The sequence below is a fragment of the Cibotium barometz genome, chromosome 32, assembly GCF_041138505.1.
Source record: "Cibotium barometz isolate CiBa-2024 chromosome 32, ASM4113850v1, whole genome shotgun sequence".
Classification (NCBI taxonomy): domain Eukaryota; kingdom Viridiplantae; phylum Streptophyta; class Polypodiopsida; order Cyatheales; family Cibotiaceae; genus Cibotium; species Cibotium barometz.
The window spans coordinates 29,368,167-29,387,361 of NC_141077.1; the positions used below are offsets into that span (position 1 = coordinate 29,368,167).

The 19,195-nt window shown below is 45.2% G+C and overlaps 1 protein-coding gene across 2 annotated transcripts in view; it reads right to left on the reverse strand.

Moving 5' to 3' along the window:
• Positions 1 to 7,396: 7,396 nt before the first annotated feature.
• The window catches only part of LOC147620061 (uncharacterized), an 82,831-nt gene continuing 71,032 nt past the window's right edge, over positions 7,397 to 19,195 (reverse strand). For both annotated transcript variants that reach the window (XM_086772215.1, XM_086772214.1), the window contains one exon: positions 7,397 to 7,819. In XM_086772215.1, the coding sequence (XP_086628341.1) occupies positions 7,663 to 7,819 (157 nt within the window). In that variant the 3' untranslated portion in view covers positions 7,397 to 7,662. The remainder of the gene's footprint in view (positions 7,820 to 19,195) is intronic.

The following is a 19,195-nucleotide window of genomic DNA, read 5'->3' on the forward strand; positions in this document are numbered from 1 at the left end:
TAGTTCTATGTTTAAACTAAAGAGAGCTAACATTCACTAAGAATTGCATTCTATTGCATTGTTTGATGCAATGGATGCAAACTAAGCCTAATGAAAACTATGTGCAAGCCCTAAGAACATGAAAAACCACCAAAACAACAACAAAAATAACAAATTAATCTAAAAAATAAGTAAAAAATATTCTTTTCAAAAACATAAAAGTGAGCTATTCTACACCAAATCACACAAATCATTATCAAATCCACATCTTTTTCATGGGAAACCATTAATAAAGATAATGACAATGGGTTATGCGTAGATTAGAGACAAAACAATAAAAAAAGCCAAGGGATGGCTCTCCGACAGCAGCGGCGCCAAAAATGTTATGGCTCACCCTAACCCTCCTTGAAACACATCCAAAAAGAGATTACTTGGTGAACCGCAACTGTCGTGAGGATCTTTCCAATGAATGAGCTCATAACGCTTAAGGACTCCAAGCTCTACAACTCCTTGAGAAGCAATTTCACCGCGTCTCCCGTGAGTGTTGTCACACCACCGCGTTACACTACGGGTCCTCGTCCCTCCTCTCACCTCACTTCACTCACACACACTCACTAGCATGCATTAGGGAGAGAGATAGGAGCAAGACTCAATTGCACAATGGAAGAGTATATTGTATTATGAGAGAAATTCACTTATATACATGGCCATAAGTGTTCACACTCACTTAAACTGTGGCTGACCGGGCACTTTAGGCTCATAAGAGGTCTAATGCTATTACAATGACTACTCTCATAACATATCCATGAAGCACATTACTTAGGACTTCATCCTATCTTGCTGCCACACACTCTTGAAGTGGGAATCACCAATAAATACTCCGTCACACCATTATGGGCGCCCATCCAAGTTGTAGCTTTGGACACTATTGCTTTATATCTTAAATGTATGACCCTTTGGTGTATCTACCGTGACTCCTTGATGTAAGATAATGGCAGTAGCTCTTATTAACCCTAGAATTGGATTAACAAAGAGAGTTAGAGAGAGAGAGAGAGAGAGAGAGAGAGAGAGCGAGTTAAAGAGAGATAATGTGTTAGAGAGAAAGAGAGGGGGGGTATAGAGAGAGAGACAGTGTGTTAGAGAGAGTTATAGAGAGAGAGGGAGTTAGAAAGATAGAAAAAGAGAGTTAGGGAGAGGACGTTAGAGAAAGAAAGAGAGGCATTGCTAGAGATAAAGAGAGAGAGTTATAGACAGAGAGAGAGGGAGGGTTAGAGAGAGAGAGAGAGAGAGAGAGAGAGAGAGAGAGAGAGTGAGTGAAGAGGTTAGAAAGAGAATGACAAAGACTTAGAGAGAGTTAGAGAAAGGTAAATAGAGTTATAGAGAAAGAGTGTTAGAGAGAGAAAGAGAGAGTTGGCTGGTTCGAGATAGTTAGAGAGAGTAAGAGAGGGTTAGAGAAGGTAAAGAGAGTGAGTGTTAGAGAGAGAGAGAGAGAGAGAGAGAGAGAGTTGGCCAGTTCGAGAGAAATAGAGGGAATTAGATAGATAAGAGAGTTTGAGAGGATTAAAGAGAGAATTAGAGAGAGATTGAGCGTTAGAGAGAGAAAGAGATTGAGAAAGGTAAAGAGAGTAACTCATAGAGAGAGAGTTAGAAAAAGGCAAAGAGAGTGAGTTACAGAAGACAGAGAGAGAGTGTCTTAAAGAGAGAAAGAAAAAGAGAGAGAGAGAGAGAGAGAGAGAGAGAGAGAGAGAGAGAGAGAGTGTGTCACTTGACCATAGCCAAGAAGGACATGGAGCTCTAGTCACCACCCAACGATAGAGGATAAAATTGGTGTGGTTACACACACCTCCCACTAATATATGGCCTGCCATCCACATTAGCTCAGCCATTCGGTTGTCTGGTCACCCGGTCGCCTAGCTCTACGGCTAGTCAGTGCTCCGACGACCGAGGTACTCTCACCCCTAGATCCTGGATGCACTCGCCATTCGCACTCCTGGCGTTCGCGCTCCCCATCCGGCTGAGCTCTCATGTGCCATTACAAGCTACATGACATTACTCCCCCCTAAGAATAGTTTTCATCCGCAAAAACAAACTGGGAAAAAAGATTTAGTAAATATTCTTAGTTGGTTCCATGTTGAGGCTTCCTCTAGCCTATCTTCCACTTAACAAAGTGCCTATAGGTATACATTATACCTTGTATTTCGATCTCTGAACCCAAGAATTTTTCCTAGTTCATGTGGAAGTGATTGTGACTCCAAGAACTCAACCAAAACTTAGGATGAACTATGTTATCTTGATGGATTATGTTTTTTGCATTGTCATGAAAAAGTGGATGCACTAGAGAGCTCTCTGGCAACTCAATTTTGTAGGCTACGCTACCATCGATAGCTCTACGACTATAGGAGATCTAGGTTAGAATCCATATATTAAAATAAATGGAGTAAATCTAGTCATTGACTATTTCAAATTACTCTTGGTTGACTCTCTCTACCTGACCACCATCAAGCTATAAGGACACACGTCATGTATTTTCCTTAAGTACTACGACTAAGGAAACATGCATTGCTAGTGTTTCATTTGGAGATACTAAACTATGAAAGATGTCAATGAAACACAAATCACTATTCTTTGCACATTCTACAACATCAAAGTTATTTCTCTCTTGTGGTTAGAAACCACATGGAGCTTAATGAAACAAGTTTGCGCAACTATCACAAGTATTTAGCAAAGTGTTCTATAATATGGTAAAATTCAATTGACATTATACAAAGTCTAGGGAGATGGCTTCTTCAAATATTTCAACTCAAGAAGAGTATATCCATGAGTATGGAGTTACTCAACTAAATCGAGGGAAGGATTTGGAGTTTTAGATAGACAGGGAAAAGTGGACGCAGTTCAACTTTACCAAGTAGTAGTGCATAGACACTATATATGTGGACATCATCTTTGTTGTAAGATGTGTGAGTTGTTCTAGAAAGAACAAAGGACTCAAAACTATTCTTGAAGAACGCAATAACTTTTTGAGAGGGGAAAGTGTAGCTATCTTACAAGATGCTCAAGCCACTTACTATGAAATACTCATTGGATTGACCTTGAACCCTTGGCACTACGGCACAAAGTCAGGCATTTTAGCACCAAATTTTTGTTAATCCAATATCATTGGATCAACAGCTATGTGAATCTCTGAATTCTACAATTCAACATCTAACTATGAGTTTTAATAGGCTGTGAGTGATAGTAGCCTTAGACTCAAGCTTCAATGTGGATATAAATAGCAAAGTCCTTCAAGACTTTCCCAAATACTTTGTGGATCCATCTCAAGGGTATCTTCCATACTTGAGCATAGTGTGAAACACTTTCACACCTACCCAACTACACACTTAACACTCTTGATAAAATTCACAAGTTTTGGGCTTTATCTAGGATATCAAGCATCTAAGGTTTGTCACTGGTTGGAAGTCTAAGGTTTGTCACTGGTTGGATATCAAGCATCTAAGGTTTGTCACTGGTTGGAAGTCAACACCCCATATCTGTTAAAAGAAACTACCACTTTTTGCTTCGATAAATTCAACACCCCCATTTAACACAAGGTCAATTGGGCATGAAGGGTCCACCCCTAAGCATTTGTCTCAGTACATAACCCAAGAGACTTATCTGATCACTCTGGAGTCAGAAAGGAGTGTTGATATGGAGCGATTAGCCGAGGAGAGCATTTGTCTCAACACTCCTTTCTGACTGCAAAATCGAGGTAAAATCGCACCGTGATTTGGTTTACACAAGGGATGATTGCTCGAAAGTGCGTGCACATATAGCAAGCCATGCATGATACTAGAACGATTAAGTTAATTGTTGGGCACGCCGTACCAGTATCAAGATCGAGATTTGAGAGTAATCATTCCAGACTAACACCAAATTTCTTGTGGTTTGTCTTTGATCTCTCACCAAACCTTGAGTTTATTTCTGAACCACCTTGTTCAGCTCTTAACTCAATATCCATGTCGAGAGACCCCTCTAATCACTCTGTAGTATCAGCAACCCTGTAGACACAGTAGACTATGGCCGCAACCACCAATGGTTAGCAAAGTCTATCAATAACATAATCAACGTAGTGTCTATGTACCATGAAAACAAAAGCCAAGAAAGGAAAATTTTACGTGTTTTTCTTGGTGTCCCGTACCACCAAGGTCACAAAAGCTTGCATAGAACATTTGATGTCACATAGAACATTTGATGTCACATACCATCAAATGATTATGAGAACTATTGGGACATAAAAAGTGAACCTTCTTTCTTTTGGTTGGATGATTCTACAACCCCAAAACCGAACTGTGCTGCAAAATATCACCATTTGTATAAGGCACAATTTATTTTAACCATGTGTTCACTATTTAGGAGGTTAAAAACCTACAACACTCCCTCCAAAGTATACTTGTAGAATTAATCCAATAAATCTTGGGATATGTGTAACCCCAACCACTTGGATTGCAAATTCTTACAGAGTTTCAACATGAAATTCACAACTGATATTTCCCAAGATGACATAACATGTCATATAGATCTCCAATTATTGAACAAATGGAACATAACCCTATTCCACATAAACTAGAGTAACTATGTACTCAAACTTAGACACAATGGAGCAGCAAACAATAAATGTCCTTATACTTGGGTTTTACACACTCGAAGTCTACTAATTCGTGTTTGGGATTGCCACAAACCCCATTGACTCTGAGCATGGGATTTTATGAATCCCAGAGCTTAAGATCACTACGTGTCTTCAAAGCTATTTGATATTTGTTAACAAGGTAGGAAAAAATCTTTTTGCTCTTCAAAACCCGACCTAGACATCTTTGCAATGCAAGGCGTCCTCGCACTAAGTCAATATTCAAATCCGAATATAATTCACAATTTGACACTATGGTTGTTTAACACCCAAAGACGCCTTTTATTCAACCTATGACAAGAAAAGTGGGCCTAGTGGGTCGATCACATTACTTTCATTTTAAGCCAATGCAAAGTAGCTTTTAGCTAGTGTAAACTCTATTTTCACAAGCAAGTCAAGACAAGAACTACATTGGAGGCACGATATCGGGGCCGCAAAATCGTCTTCGAATAAATATGGTCAAACCCAGCCATAATTAGACTAAAGCGAGCACATTTCCTTGGCCCAACAAACCAAAACCAATGTAAATAAGACCAATATGTGCAAGGGGTTGATATCCATCATCCTGACAATGGAAAATAATGTCCATGTACGCTTACATAAAAAGCCAGTGGGGTGTGACAATTCCCACAACTTATAAAATCAAAATATGACAACTTTAAAATTACCAACCTAACTGCTCCACGTTTTCTTTTGAAATAAATTTATCGATCCCCCCCGAAGAGCAATGGCAACTCCCGTGAATGAGTTACGTTGCCGGAACACACCCTTGCTCATTTATATCCTCTCAAATGCTTGTAGGCACGCACACGAGAGGTAAGACTTGTCGAAAAATACACGCTGATGTCATATATCTTGGCATAAAAATCATTGGAAGCTGCCTTAATTGTCGGGCTATGCCGAAAATGCTCCAAAACATGGGAAATGCTGGTGATGCGTCTAATGTGCTCTTTAAGGGATGTTGTTGCCTAGATTTATTCAATACCACGTGTGTGTGTACACACACACACACACACACACACACACACACACAAAATAAATGCACCGAGTTGTGAATGTGTGGACGTTTTCTCTCATTGAAGTTCTTGAACTCTTGGGGCTTTTTTCTATGGTGTGTGAAAAGATGCAGGGGAGAAGAGAGCTTGGACTCTTGCAAGCACACACACACTCACACAAACCCTAGAAGAGAACACACTAGGTGGGAGGTTGAAAATTCTTCTCCTTCTTCACACAACAAAAGAGGTCTACAAAGAAGATAAAGTGACTAACACACATAATAGAGAATATACAAGCGGTCCATAATGTGAGCATGCTAAGTGGAGTGGGTAGATGTGGACTAGTTGGTATAGTCCAGCTGTAATCTTTGGCGAAGATATATGGTATAATAATAAATAGTATTAAAAGAGTACTAGTATAGTAGTATGGTATAATAATAAAGAGCATTCAAGAGTAGTGGTATAGTAGTATGGTATAATAATAGAGAGTATTAAAAGAGTAGTGGTATAGTGTAAAAAAGAGAAGAAAGGAGGAGCTTGACTATTAAAAGAGTAATATATAGTAGTATGGTATAATAATAAAGAGCATTAAAGAGTAGTGGTATAATAGTATGATATAATAATAGAGAGTATTAAAAGAGTAGTGGTACAGTGTAAAAAAAGAGAAGAAAGGAGGAGCTTCCATGTAGAGCAACTAGGAGCCACCACGTGACATCTCCCCAATAAGATATAGAAGAAGACGTGTCCTATGTACACACGTGTCTCGTTGAGACAAAACCAAAAAGGGGGGTATCTTTATAGTTCGATGCACGTACATGTAACACCCATTATTTAAAGGCATTTGATGAACCATTGAACTCTCATGGAAACAATACTTACCCAACACCACTAATATAACGCTATTAGTTATCGTTTATGTGACCTCCAAACTAATATGCCAACACCAACATTCTATTGCTAAAACTATCCATCCTTTGCCAATTTGTCTTTCTGTATCCGTGGTTGAGCTAGAATTCTTCCTTGGTTTCTTCCATCTACCGAGGAGGAAATTGAAACTACGAGAAAAGACACCAAACTGACAGAATTCGTTCAGAACCTAACATGTCTGAGGGATCATATGGCTTAAGTTAGAAGTTATGCTTCTTCTTTTAAAAAGCAATACTTGTTTGTAACCATGTAATTGGTTCCTTCACTCTACAATATAATTTTGCGCTAAAAAAATAAAAACTTTCCACCAGTAGATTCAGGCATATGCATGGATTGAGAAGCATTCAAGAGTGTGAGTGAGTGCATGAATCATGCCAATGTTTATCTGTATTGGCCCAATTTTAGTACTCTTTACTTTCCATCTAAGTTGTTTACACATGTATGCATGTAGTTTATAGAAATGCAAAGCATTTGGAAGCATTATGTGGCTTTAAAAATACTGATTAACAAATGCATTTGCAAAAGATTAATAGTAGTTGATACAATACATGATGAGGTGCTTGCTAAATCTCTATGACGTACTACTGCATTTGATTACCAACCTCAATGATTTCTAACGACAACAAGTGACCTAGTGAGTTGAGCTCACCCATTGGAGGTGAGAATTATAATAGGTTGCTTATTCCCTTAAACACTCAACTGCATTGGAAAAACACAAAAATGAGAAGGCTGATCTTGATTAGGTTGTTATTGCCCTCTTGTCTTGTGTGTGTGCGCGCACGCGCACGAGAGAGAGAGAGAGAGAGAGAGAGAGAGAGAGAGCCAAAAAAATAAACCAAACAATGTTGTGTTGTAATCAACTAATGTTGTAAATAGGCACCAGTGAACCTCTAAAAAACAGCCAAGAACAACTTTACATCTGAAAAAACCAAGACAATGGTGGTGATTCTACATGTTCCAAATTTTAGAACATGATGGGTCCTCACCCCCACCCCCTTCATCCCTTCCCCCCCCTCTCTCCTTCAAAAAAAAAAAAAGAGTAAGAAAACTTGACAATAAGTTGTACATTCCACAAGCCAATACCGTATCCATTGCTCGTCATCACCCGTGCAATCTTAGTTTGTCACTGGGATAAATCAGATCTGGATTCTGTATTCCCGGATTCAAACTAGCCAGTTCTTCCCAGTTGGACTTGCCGGCTCTTTTGGAGATCTTTGACAACGTATCACCTTTTCTGACATGGTACACCGTTGGCTCTCTGCATAACCACCATGACGGTATACAAACCATGAAAACATGAGATTTAGAGAAAGTATATATATTTGTGAAGAGAACAAAACGGTAATTTTTTCTTGCATTGTAATACAACCAGTACCACATGATTGCTTCTAGGACACGCCAGGAGGGGTCTGCTGTAGGTGGGCTGTATCATGGTTTCAACATTCCATTGCCTTTCTACTAGCCCTCACGCTCCTCACATTCTATTGCCTCTTCTACCTCCCGTCAGCTACCCGTCACTATTTGCTAGGCAGCTCTCTCTGCTTCAGCTTGCAGGTGGGGACATTTCTGTAAGCCATGAGCAACCTGAAGGTGCCGATTGGCCCCGGAGCATGACTATGTGCTACAACTGCCACAGCCGCACATTCACAATACAAGACCCCATGTGCTGCAGGAGCATTGAGGTGGCCATGGGTTGAGGTCGAGCTGCAGAGGAAGGGCAGGAGCTCATCACTCTGTGGTAAAGCTACTGATGTACGCAGGTTCAAACACCTAAGTGCTGCACAATATTTTGCTGCCTGTGTGAGCTGTTGGACCCTATTACTCACTACTTGCTTGAGAGGCTGTTGATGCTCAGCTCACTCTTGGTTTTGTGCATCTGTGCATTAGATCCTTTCTTAGTGCACTTCTCTTTCTCTATCCCTCTCTCTCTATCCTGTGGTGGTGGATTTTCCTCTCTCTCCTGACTGCTGCGCGCGACTGTCTCACGCGCTTGTCTCGGCTCCGTCCCCTCCCCCTCGGTTGCGCCTGCTCTCCTGTCACATGTGCCTGCTTGCCTGCTCTCTCCCCCTCGCGCACCTGACCCCCCGCCTGAGCCTCGCCACGCTGGGCCTGGTGTAGGGCACCACCAGGCCATAGCGGTCACCTCCATGCTATGTCCCGCCCTGTAACAAGACTGCGGTACGTTGGGAGAGCCAGGCCAACAAATGCTGGCCATCGCCACAATGCCGAGGAAACTCACCTACGCAAGTGCCCTCGCCACACCGACCAAGCCATTGACCAGTCACAGCTCGAGCTCGTGGGAGGTGTTTCTCTTAGCAGAGATCGACAAGTACGAGAAGAAAACGAAGCCTTGAAGAAGCAGCTCAGCAAAGTGAGGCCAGGGTGGCCACTCTTGAGGGCAAGCCTGACCCAGTTCAAGAAGTTCAGGAGCAGATCCAAGAAGCCAAGGCGTTCATTGACGCCACCAAAGGTATGCAACAACATGTGAAATTAGATGCTATTTCCACCATCAAGGAAGAAAAACTTCACGTGTTGGTTGCCCGAGACATTTGGGTAGGGGGACTCCCACAGGGTTGGGACAAGCAAGAGGTAAGGGAGCAAACTGAGATTGATGCAGATGACTACATCCCCGATATGGACATCTGGAGGAGGAGAATCAGCAGGGTTCTCCCCTCCATTGACATAGGCAATCCATATCTCATTACCCTGAAAGGAGGACAGGCCGTCCTATGCTATGAAACCAAGAAGGACAAGATCAAGGTTTTGTGACAATCCAAGGCACCAAGCTGTGCGGCTAGCAGACGAGCTTACACCTATGCAGCTCAAAAACAAAAGTGCAGAACTTGCTAAAGTTCAAGAAGCCCGCCAAGCTGGAAAGTGGAGAGCAATAATTGAAGACTTCCGGAAGCCTAAACCCCACTGATTGGCTCTCTCGTACATACCACAAGAATTTCATATTACACATGGTAGTTGACCCTTAGCTTTTTATTTTTATTTTCAATGTTCACGCTTATGCGCACTTGCGCCAAGTGCACCCCGAAGTGGATTGTAATGATTGTGATGTCATGTCTTTTGGTCCCATATGCCTTCAAGGCATTCTGCAGTTGTTAATATGACTTTCTTTCTTTCTTTCGTTCTTTCTGAATCTGGTGGTGGATTTCCTCTCTCTCACATGGTGAACTCTCTTCTTTCTCTCTCTACTCATGGTGTTCTCTCTCTCTCTCTCTCTCTCTCTCTCTCTCTCTCTCTCTCAGAGTGCGGTAGCCTCTCTTTCCCCCTTCCTTATCTTAGTTGCTTTATCTTTCCTATCCTCTGCCTCACCGTATGATCTGCAACAACTTTGATGACACAACAACGACACTCTTGCTTTATGAGGACCTCTGGAGTGCATGCACTTGCAAGCAATTATGTCAATTTTCTATATGTGTGAACAATGAAATGATGGATTGTAGGGCATATTTTTATTAAAAAAACAAAAATGGTAAATTTTTACCGCCATCGTACTCACCTCCCTCATACTTTGAGGCCATACCAAGGACGGTGAGCACTCAAGTGGTAGGCGACCTGTAACCTTCGTTTCTTCCTACTGTTCTATCTTGTGACTCCCGTGGATATAGTATCCAAGAGTGAACCACCACATCCTCTTAGTGTACCTGGGCAACCCGACCTGCTACAGTGCCCTTGCAGTTAGGCCCTAGGAAGAGTCCATATAATTCATCCTCTTTCCGAGTGTAGAACTCTCATTTCTTGCGTTTGATAATGTGTCGAGAAATGCGTTGTGCTAAGCACCTCGAGATTTTCCCAATGCATACCTCATGCTTGAGACAGGAGTGGGTGGCCTAGCATTCGTTGTCATACTAGCCACTTTGGGGCATGGTGTTGCAAGGTGACTTGGCGGTTGGCTTTGACAGGGGGTGGCGGGGTGGAGAAGTCAGGGATGAGGCATGCCAAAACCGGAGATCCTAGTAGGTAATACACGGTGTTGGAGCTGCCTCGATGTGGAAAGAAGGTGAAGGCGCCTGAGGAGGGCCAGCGGTGCATTCAGTTATAAATAAAACTTTGACCGTTTGTAGCTCCAACATTTAGGAGGTATCTCCCAAATGCTGTCACCTCCTTGTCCTGCGATGATCTCATGAGGCCCGTGTCACTGATGTTCAGCTCCTGCAATCCGATGGGGTCATCCAAATCAAGTAGAGGAGCTCCAAGTCCTGACATTGAAGATCCCAATAGGAGGACTTCACCTAAGCAACAGAACTCGATGATATCATTGTGGAGTGGTAGGAAAGGTCATTGGCCATGCTGCTCAGAATAAGACGAGCAGTGCATCTAGGGTGATAAGTTTAGGGACTCCTCTCTAGATCAAAATGGCCATGTCCAAATCTTCTCCCTCGTACATAACTTGAGAATCTAATTGTCTAGCCTACCAGGGATCTCCAAGTGACGTAGCAAGATTCTCTCATCCTACCAATCAAGTGTACACTACCGGTCTACCTCGCCAGATTTTTTAGGTCTCTCAACAACCCCATATGGAATACTGAGTGGACATGAAAGTTACGAAGTATTGCGAGCATTTGGGATCTTCGTTAAGCAGGGTTTCTATATTTTTTTTAAGCATTTGGAATTTTTTTTTTCAAGGAAAAAAAATTTTGGGAAAAAAAAAAGAAAACTCGTACCGTACGATATCGTACCGTACGAACTGTACGGTACGAACCCATTCGTACCGGTACGAGAAACAACTATGGTGCTATTGAAACTCCATATGGGTAGCCTCAACTGTGTGGTCTCATAGACCCTGTGTCCCTATTTGGGGCGACACTTGGTGATGATGATGCAGCCATCTCTGTAGACAGCCCACTTGCTTGCCTTGTGGGCCTCTTGTACAATCACCATGGCCTCTGTTGTAGTTCCATACAGCTAGACTCAGCTGTGTGGTCTCATAGACCCGGCGCCCCTATTTGGGGCAACGCTCGGTGATGAAGAGTTGGTTGTTGGTTGATAGCAAGTTTTCTTGAAATCACCCAAGAGTTTCTTGTAGGTGCTCACCTCTCCCATTGCGTGCATAATTATGTTGTTGCCTTGGGAGCCTGAGCAAGGGTGGGTGCGTAAAGGGCCCTGTGGATAGACAACAAGGCAACAGTGCGGGGGAGAGAGAGAGAGAGAAATGATATGATATATTAACGTCTCTAAAAGGCCATAGTGGCCTATGAGACCAAAACTGAGAGTACATTTGAAGTTGGAGTCTCATCAAAGAGAACAACCAAATGAAGCTAAAAAAGTACAATAAACTGATTGTCTTACAGTTATAAGAACTGTAAGTAAGACTCCTAGATGATACTGAGTAGAAAATATTGAAAAATGTATATCAAGTAGGTCCATGTATGCTGATCAGTTGAAGTGATGCCCTCTCCTCAGATCAAATATCTCCGCCATGGGGCTGTCTAGAATGGAGAGGTTGTAGAAGCAAGGTAGGCACCTCCGATGCCGAACAATAATGGCTTTGATTTGGTGATGGTGAGGATGCCGTGGTCGGGATCCTGGTGGGCGAGGCCGACGAGCACGACATAAGACGACTGCTCTATCAATGGTGACTCCCTGGGAGCGTGGCTGGTGCCTTGATGGCCTGATGGAGGTATCAGGAGGTGTGTGGGCTGGGCTACTGGTGCCGAAGACATCTGTCAAGATCCTCTGTCTAAGTACATCATGGCTCGGACTCCTGTCTACCAAGAGGGTCTCTCTGTGTCTCCTGAGCTCAAGTAGGAACAATCCCAGGCATCTCTGATCCTCAAACTCCATGACCCTGCGTAACGGCCCAAAACCCTCTCGGAAGTGGCAGTGATATTTCCCTCGGATCTCATAATAGACTGCACATCGGCAAATGTAATAGAGAGAGAGAGAGAGAAAGAAAGAAAGAAAGAAAGAAAGATTTTATTAACGTCTTCCAAAAGACCGAACTCGGCCTATGAGACAAATCGGAGTACCTGTATGGGGTATCCTCTGTCATCCCAACAAAATGAAAAAGTACTGAACAAAAAAAAGCTGAATCTGGGTGTGCGGGGGATGGAGCTCTACTACTAGGAGAAAAATGCAAAGCTATATGCATGGAGTATACAATCATGATATGCAACCTAGCTAGCTCCATCCTGTACCATACTGGGGGTATAGAATGGTATACATCAGTGAAGGGGGTGTCCACAGCTCCCTGAAGAACATGCCTGGGTGTGCTCTGAAGCGAGCCAGTCGCTCCGCACCCTCTCTGTGAAACTGAGCTCTGATCTCTGTCATCTCTCTCTGGTATAGGCGTGGTGTCCGAAAGCCAGGTGCCCTCTGTCTCCTGCGGGCTCTAAGTGTCTCTGCTCTCTGGAGAGTAATTCCCTGCCGTGTAGGGGCTGGGAGGGGGATGGATCTCTGAAAAAATGCAATAATCTGTGTCTGTCTCCCCCCCTCTGGAGCTGTCTGAGCTTGTAATAATGTCTCTCTGTGGCGCTGTATGTCTAGAATGCATCTCCCCAGTATGCGCTGGTCTGCTGCCTCAAAGATCTGGCGTAGGGAACGTGGCTCTCTGAATAGAATGGGATATCTCTCTCTGATGGCTGTATATGCTCTGCATCTGCATACATAATGCTCCTCACTCTCCACCTCCTCTCTGCACAATCTGCATACCCTCTCCTCTCGGGGGATCCGTGCTGCTCTGCCAGTCTCAATCTCCAATCGGTGTGATGAAACTCTGAGTTGACCAATAGCCACTCGGGAGCCGTGTGATAAAAAGCCCTCCATGTATCTAGGCCTCTCTATAAATCCATCATCAGTGATACTCATGAAGTGATCTCTGTAGTATAGCATCTTCGGTGGAAGAGGCTGTGTAGGCGATATCCATGTCTCTCGTGTATAGAGCTGCCATAGATCCTGTCTCAATACTCTGTTCCTCTCACTATGAGAGAGACGGATATGTGGTGCATCCCTATCATACTGGAATGGTGGTAGATGATCCATGTCTAGGCCATGCTGTGAGAACCAATGTGTGACCTGTGCATACCATGATCCTCTGTCTCCTGCCTCAGCCAGCTGTCTAGATGCCTCAAAAGCTCTGTATGACAATCTGTCCTGTGGCATCTCTCTGAATCTGTCTAGCAGGCATATAGTCTGAAATATGGCCTCTACCATCATAGGAGGCGCAGCAAACTCTGCTCGGATAATGTCATGAGGTACTGACGGTTTGCTGCGTATCATGCGTGCCATCATGAGGGCCTGTGGTCTCTCTATCTGTGTCCACCAATGGGTAGCAAGGCCTGGCGCCCATACCGCTGCTCCATACATCAATGCCGGTGTGACTAATGTGTCAAATAGCCACCCCTTCGTCCGGGGCTCCTGAAAATGCGCCTGGTGGCATTGTCTCTCTAGCATAGCCAATGCTGCATATCCCCGTGTCAATCTAGCTCTGGCTGCTGAACCCATGGTGAAGCGTGTGGCTGCTGCAGAGAAGGTAACCCCTAGGTACACGTATGATGTCACCACCTCCACCTGGCATCCTGCGAGAGTAAATGTCAGCTGACTCCTGCCCTGTCTCGATGTATGAAAGACCATAACCTTGGTTTTCCCAAGGTTCACAGTAAGACCCCTCTGTGTGCAAAAATCATGGAGTGCATGTAAATGCTGCTGTAGACCACCTGGAGACTCAGACACTAATACAATATCATCAGCATAGAGCATAATATGTACTGAGGTACCTGCTAAATCAACTCCATCTCCGCCTCCCCGTGTAATGAAGTCAGCCACCTCATCAATGTATAACCCAAATAGCGTGGGGAAAAGTGGGCATCCCTGCTTCACACCAATGGTGCTAGCAATAGTCTCGGACATGCCTCCTGGACATCTGACTCGCCCAAAAACCTGCTCATATAATGCATAGATGCCCCATGTCATATCTGCTGGTATGCCAAGAGACTGCAGGCGCTGAAAGAGCCTCTCTCGTGGTACTGTGTCAAATGCTTTGCGGAAATCCACGAAGCAGCAATAGAGCTTTCTCTTCCTCACTCTGGCCTGATCAATCATACATCTCAAAGTGAATACATGGTCGGTGGTAGAGAAAGCTCTCCTGAAGCCTGCCTGCCCTGATGAGCGTAAACCTGCTCGCTCAGCATATAAGCTAAGCTCCTGCTCCAGCACTGCACCACACAGTTTGGCCAGCACGTGGCCAACCATAACCGTCTTGTAGTTGCTCGGATCGAGCATATCCCCTGTTTTGTGAATCGGCACAATGGTATGCATCGTCCACTCTGCAGGCAAACCCTCTGCTAGTGCCCTGTTAAACAGGTGTGCAAGAAAAGGAGCTAAAGAATCTACTGCATATATGAGATGCTCACCCTGCAGGCCCATATGGTCGGCGGCCCGTCCATGCTGTAGGCGGCGGATAGCTTCCTGTACCATCGAGTGGGTAAAGAAGCTAGCTGTGGTAGGTCGAGGCTCCTGTGGCTGAGGTATAGGTGGCTGCTGTGGGGCATGGTATAGTCCCTCTGCATATGTGTGCCATGTCTGTGGGTCTGCAATAGGTGTCGGGGTCCGGGGCTCTCTAAAGTGCCGCCATGAGACAGGGCTATCTCTACTCATGAAGAAATGAAAGATCTCTAGCTCCTGTATCTCTGCGAAGGCCCGCCTTTTGCGGCGAGTAAGTCTCCTCATCTCTCTCCTCGACTCCTGCTCTGTGATGGCTCCCAAGGCTCTCTGTATGCGCAGCCGTGAGTATAGGGCTCTGCACTCGTCATCATACCATCTGTTCTGGGGCATAGTCCCAGGTCTCGCAGGCTCTCCTGAGTGTACACGATGTGGGAAGCTCTGTAATGCAGCCGTGTGTAGGAGTGATGCGAGCTGGGCTGTAATGGTATCCATAGGTGCCAGGGGATCCATGAGTAGGAGCCCATCCTCTACTCTGCCAGTGTATATGTCTGCCATGTCATGTGTGAAGTAGATGGTAGTGTGTGGCGTCGGTATGTGGGGGGCTGGTGATACTGGTGATCCGGCTAGTGAAAATGCCAAGTATGTATGATCTGCCCCAATAGGACGAGGTGGAATGGAGAATGAGGTGACAAGCTGTGATGCCTCCAAAGACCCCATAATGTAGTCTACCACCGTGCCTCCGGTCCGTGTATGACCCCCATGTGGAAAGCATGTCAGCCCTCCTGATCCCGGCCACTGTAGCATCCCGTTATAAATAACGAGACGATGCCTGGCTCCCAACTCTAGTAAGTGGTCCCCATAATGTCCTCTATCTGGTCCAGTGTCCTCTGATGCCCGACTAGCCCCTATCTCCTCTGGATCCACAGGGTGGAGGATCTCCATGTCATCATAGTCATACACCTCACACTGTCTGCTCTGTGTGTGGGCATTGAAGTCGCCCGTAAGAAATACTTCCCCTAGTGTAGAATAATGCATAATCTCCTCTGACAGACAAGTGTATGGCGAGGCTCCTGTCTCCTCCTCCTGTGGCATGTCCTCTGTAATGACATAGGAGGATCCTGATGGAGAAAAGTAACATAAAGCTATGTATATAACCCTGTCCTGTGAGAGCTGTAAGCTGATCCACATGTATCTAGCCTCTGGATCCTGTGCTACCACTCTCAGTCTCCCCTGTAGCTCCCGTCTGAATAGGACTGCTACTCCCCCCGACCCTCTCGAGGTACCCTGGCGTGTGGTCCTCCTGTATGCTGACTCCCACTGGAATCCCTCTACTCGAGGTAGCCCTCTCTCTGGGCTCTGATGTGTCTCTGTCAGAAGTATGATGTCTCTCCCCACCATAACATGCTCCAGTCGTCCAGGCTGCACCCATAGTGAACCATTACAGTTCCATACTGCCATGTGTATCTCTGTCAGTGGCCTGGTCTGTGTCCCATAGACCCCAAACCGCTAATCCATGGGCCGGCCATCAATGATGACCCGACCATCTCGATAGAAGGCCTTCTTGCCTTCTCTCCTCGCGTGTAAGACTCGTGGCATGCAAGTTCTCCTATGCTCAAGCTGCATCCTCGTGAGATCATCATCCAAGAAAATAGGAGCTCCCTCTAAACCCCGAAGTACGACCCTCTTCCTCATGAAGGTGACCCTCTCCATCTCTCCTGCGAACTGCAGGATGAGGGCTCGCTTGCGTGTTGAGTCTTTCCCGGCTCTCCACGCTTTGGTGAAGGGGAGAGGGTGCTCTTCCTTGTAGCCGAGCTTCATGCATAGAAGCTGTCCATCTTTCTCGGGGGTGGAGTCGGGTGTCTCAGCTATACCTGTGACTCGAATGTTGAGGCGGCGAGCATGCCTCATCTTCTCCTCCTCAATGGTGGTGTGAATGATTTGGTGTTCTTCCCTTTGAGTCTCCTCCCTCACTTCTTTTCGGATGTTCTTCTTCACCACCTCGACCCATCCTGATTGCTTGGCTTCGAGCTTTCCCTCCATGTCCTTGGTGATCTCCTTGGAGATCTCTTCTTTGATGGCCGTGAGAGTGTTGTCATTGATCTCCCCTTCTTCCTTCTCAGCATTCTTGATGGCTACCATTTCCACTTTCAATGCACTCACCTCCTCCTTGAGTGCTGTGTTCTCTTGTTCGAGGTTTGTGACCCGTGCTTCGAGAGCTATGATGTGCCGATGTAGTTTGTTTTCCACCTCATTGAGGTTGGAATCGGCTGTCTTCTTGTTCTCCTTGATTAGTGCCTTCATTGCCATCTCGAGGGCCTCGAGTTTCTCTTGGAGACTCGGGGCCATTCCTCCAAATCACTCTGCAGTCCTTCCCACAGGCAGGGAGGAGAGAGAGAGAGAGAGAGAGAGTTATGTTGCTGCCTTGGGGGCCTGAGCAAGGGTGGGTGGGGAAAGGGCGGCCAGGCCTGGGGCGAAATGGCGAACTGGCGGGCAGAGGCGAAAGCGATCTGGCGAACTGGGCAGAGAATGGCGAACTGCAGAGGCGAAATGGCGAACTGGGGAGCCAGGCCTAAGGCGAAATGGCGAACTGGTGGGCAGAGGCGAAATGGGCAGAGAGGCGAAAGGGGCGAACTGGGCAGAGAGGTGAAAGCGAACTGGGTAGAGAATGGCGAACTGGGCAGAGAATGGCGAACTGCAGAGGCGAAATGGCGAACTGCAGAGGCGAAATGGCGAACTGAGGAGAGAGAGCGATCTGGCGAACTGGGCAGAGAATGGCGAACTGCAGAGGCGAAATGGCGAACTGGTGGGCAGAGTTTATGAGACCAAAAGGTAGTACAATGAATCTATGAGAATACTCAGTCATGGAAAAAGGAACTAGCTAACAGTGCTGTGAGAGCTAGATGGCTATGTCACTATGTGGAATGAATGGGAGATAGAATCAGCTAATGATGCCATCCTCCAACATACATTAGAGGGCTGTAGTATTATCTCTCGCCTGGGATGGGAGATCTCCATGTCGTTGAAGAATGTCCCGTCTTGCAGCTGGCTGCTGGTAGGAGGTCCGGATGCTTTGGGTTGGCCCTCAGAATGGATCCAGCCCTCTCTAAGGTGAGACCCCCTAGGTGTGTGGGGCCAAAGGATCATGTTTCCAGATGGAAACCTCTGAACTAGATGGTTGTGTGCCAAAAAAATCTATAATGGAGGTCTGAGAAGGGTCTCGCTGGCTCTCTCTCTGCCTCAGCATGACCCCTCTGTGATGACGAAGCTCCAGTAAATATATGGCCAAACATATTTGATCTTCATACTACATGACCCTGGAGAGGGGGCAATAGACTCTCCCTCAGATCTCTTAATAACCACCGTTGGCTCCTCCTTAAAAAAAAAAGGAGCAGAGCAGTGGAAGGCCATCAAAGCGTAGAGCACGACGACGAAAAAGGTGACTCTGGCGTTACTAGAGAGAAAAGCTTTAAAAAAAAGCTTGTATTAATGTTAATCAAAACCTTAACACGCCAAGCATAGCAAAAGAAAAAAAAAGGAGTAGATCTTTGACAACGTATCACCTTTTCTGACATCGTACACCGTTGGCTCTCTGCATAACCACCATGACGTTATACAAACCATGAAAATGAGTTCCCCATGAGATTTAGAGAAAGTATATATATATATATATATATATATATATATATATATTTGTCAAGAGAACAAAACGGTAATTTATATATATATATATATATATATATATGTCAAGAGAACAAAACAGTAATTTTTTCTTGCATTGTAATACAACCTGCACAAGAAAACTATTTTGAGCTACACTGGGGCCTGTAATACCACATGATTGCTTCTAGGACACGCCAAGAGGGGTATGCTGTAGGTGGGCGCGACTGGGCACCCCCCCTGCAGAATACCTCGATCGGCAGGATGTTCTGTACCATCATGCATCACCGTCTGTCCCTGCATAGCCCTGTAGCTGCCCTGTACACGCTCTTATCAACTACGGAGTGGACCCCTCAATGCTCTTACAGCACGAAGCATACAAAAAAGAGGCTACTGACCATGGTGGCTGTGGGGCTCCCATGCTGCCCTGCTACATCAACAACCAATTGGACTTACCATTGTGGCCATCCATCATGTTTAAGCTGTCAACCAGAGAAAATGTGACATCTTTCATGGGGAACCACTGCTCCAGAGATGTTGCCAAGACTCCACAATGCCTTGAGCTAATCAATGCTACGTGGAGTGG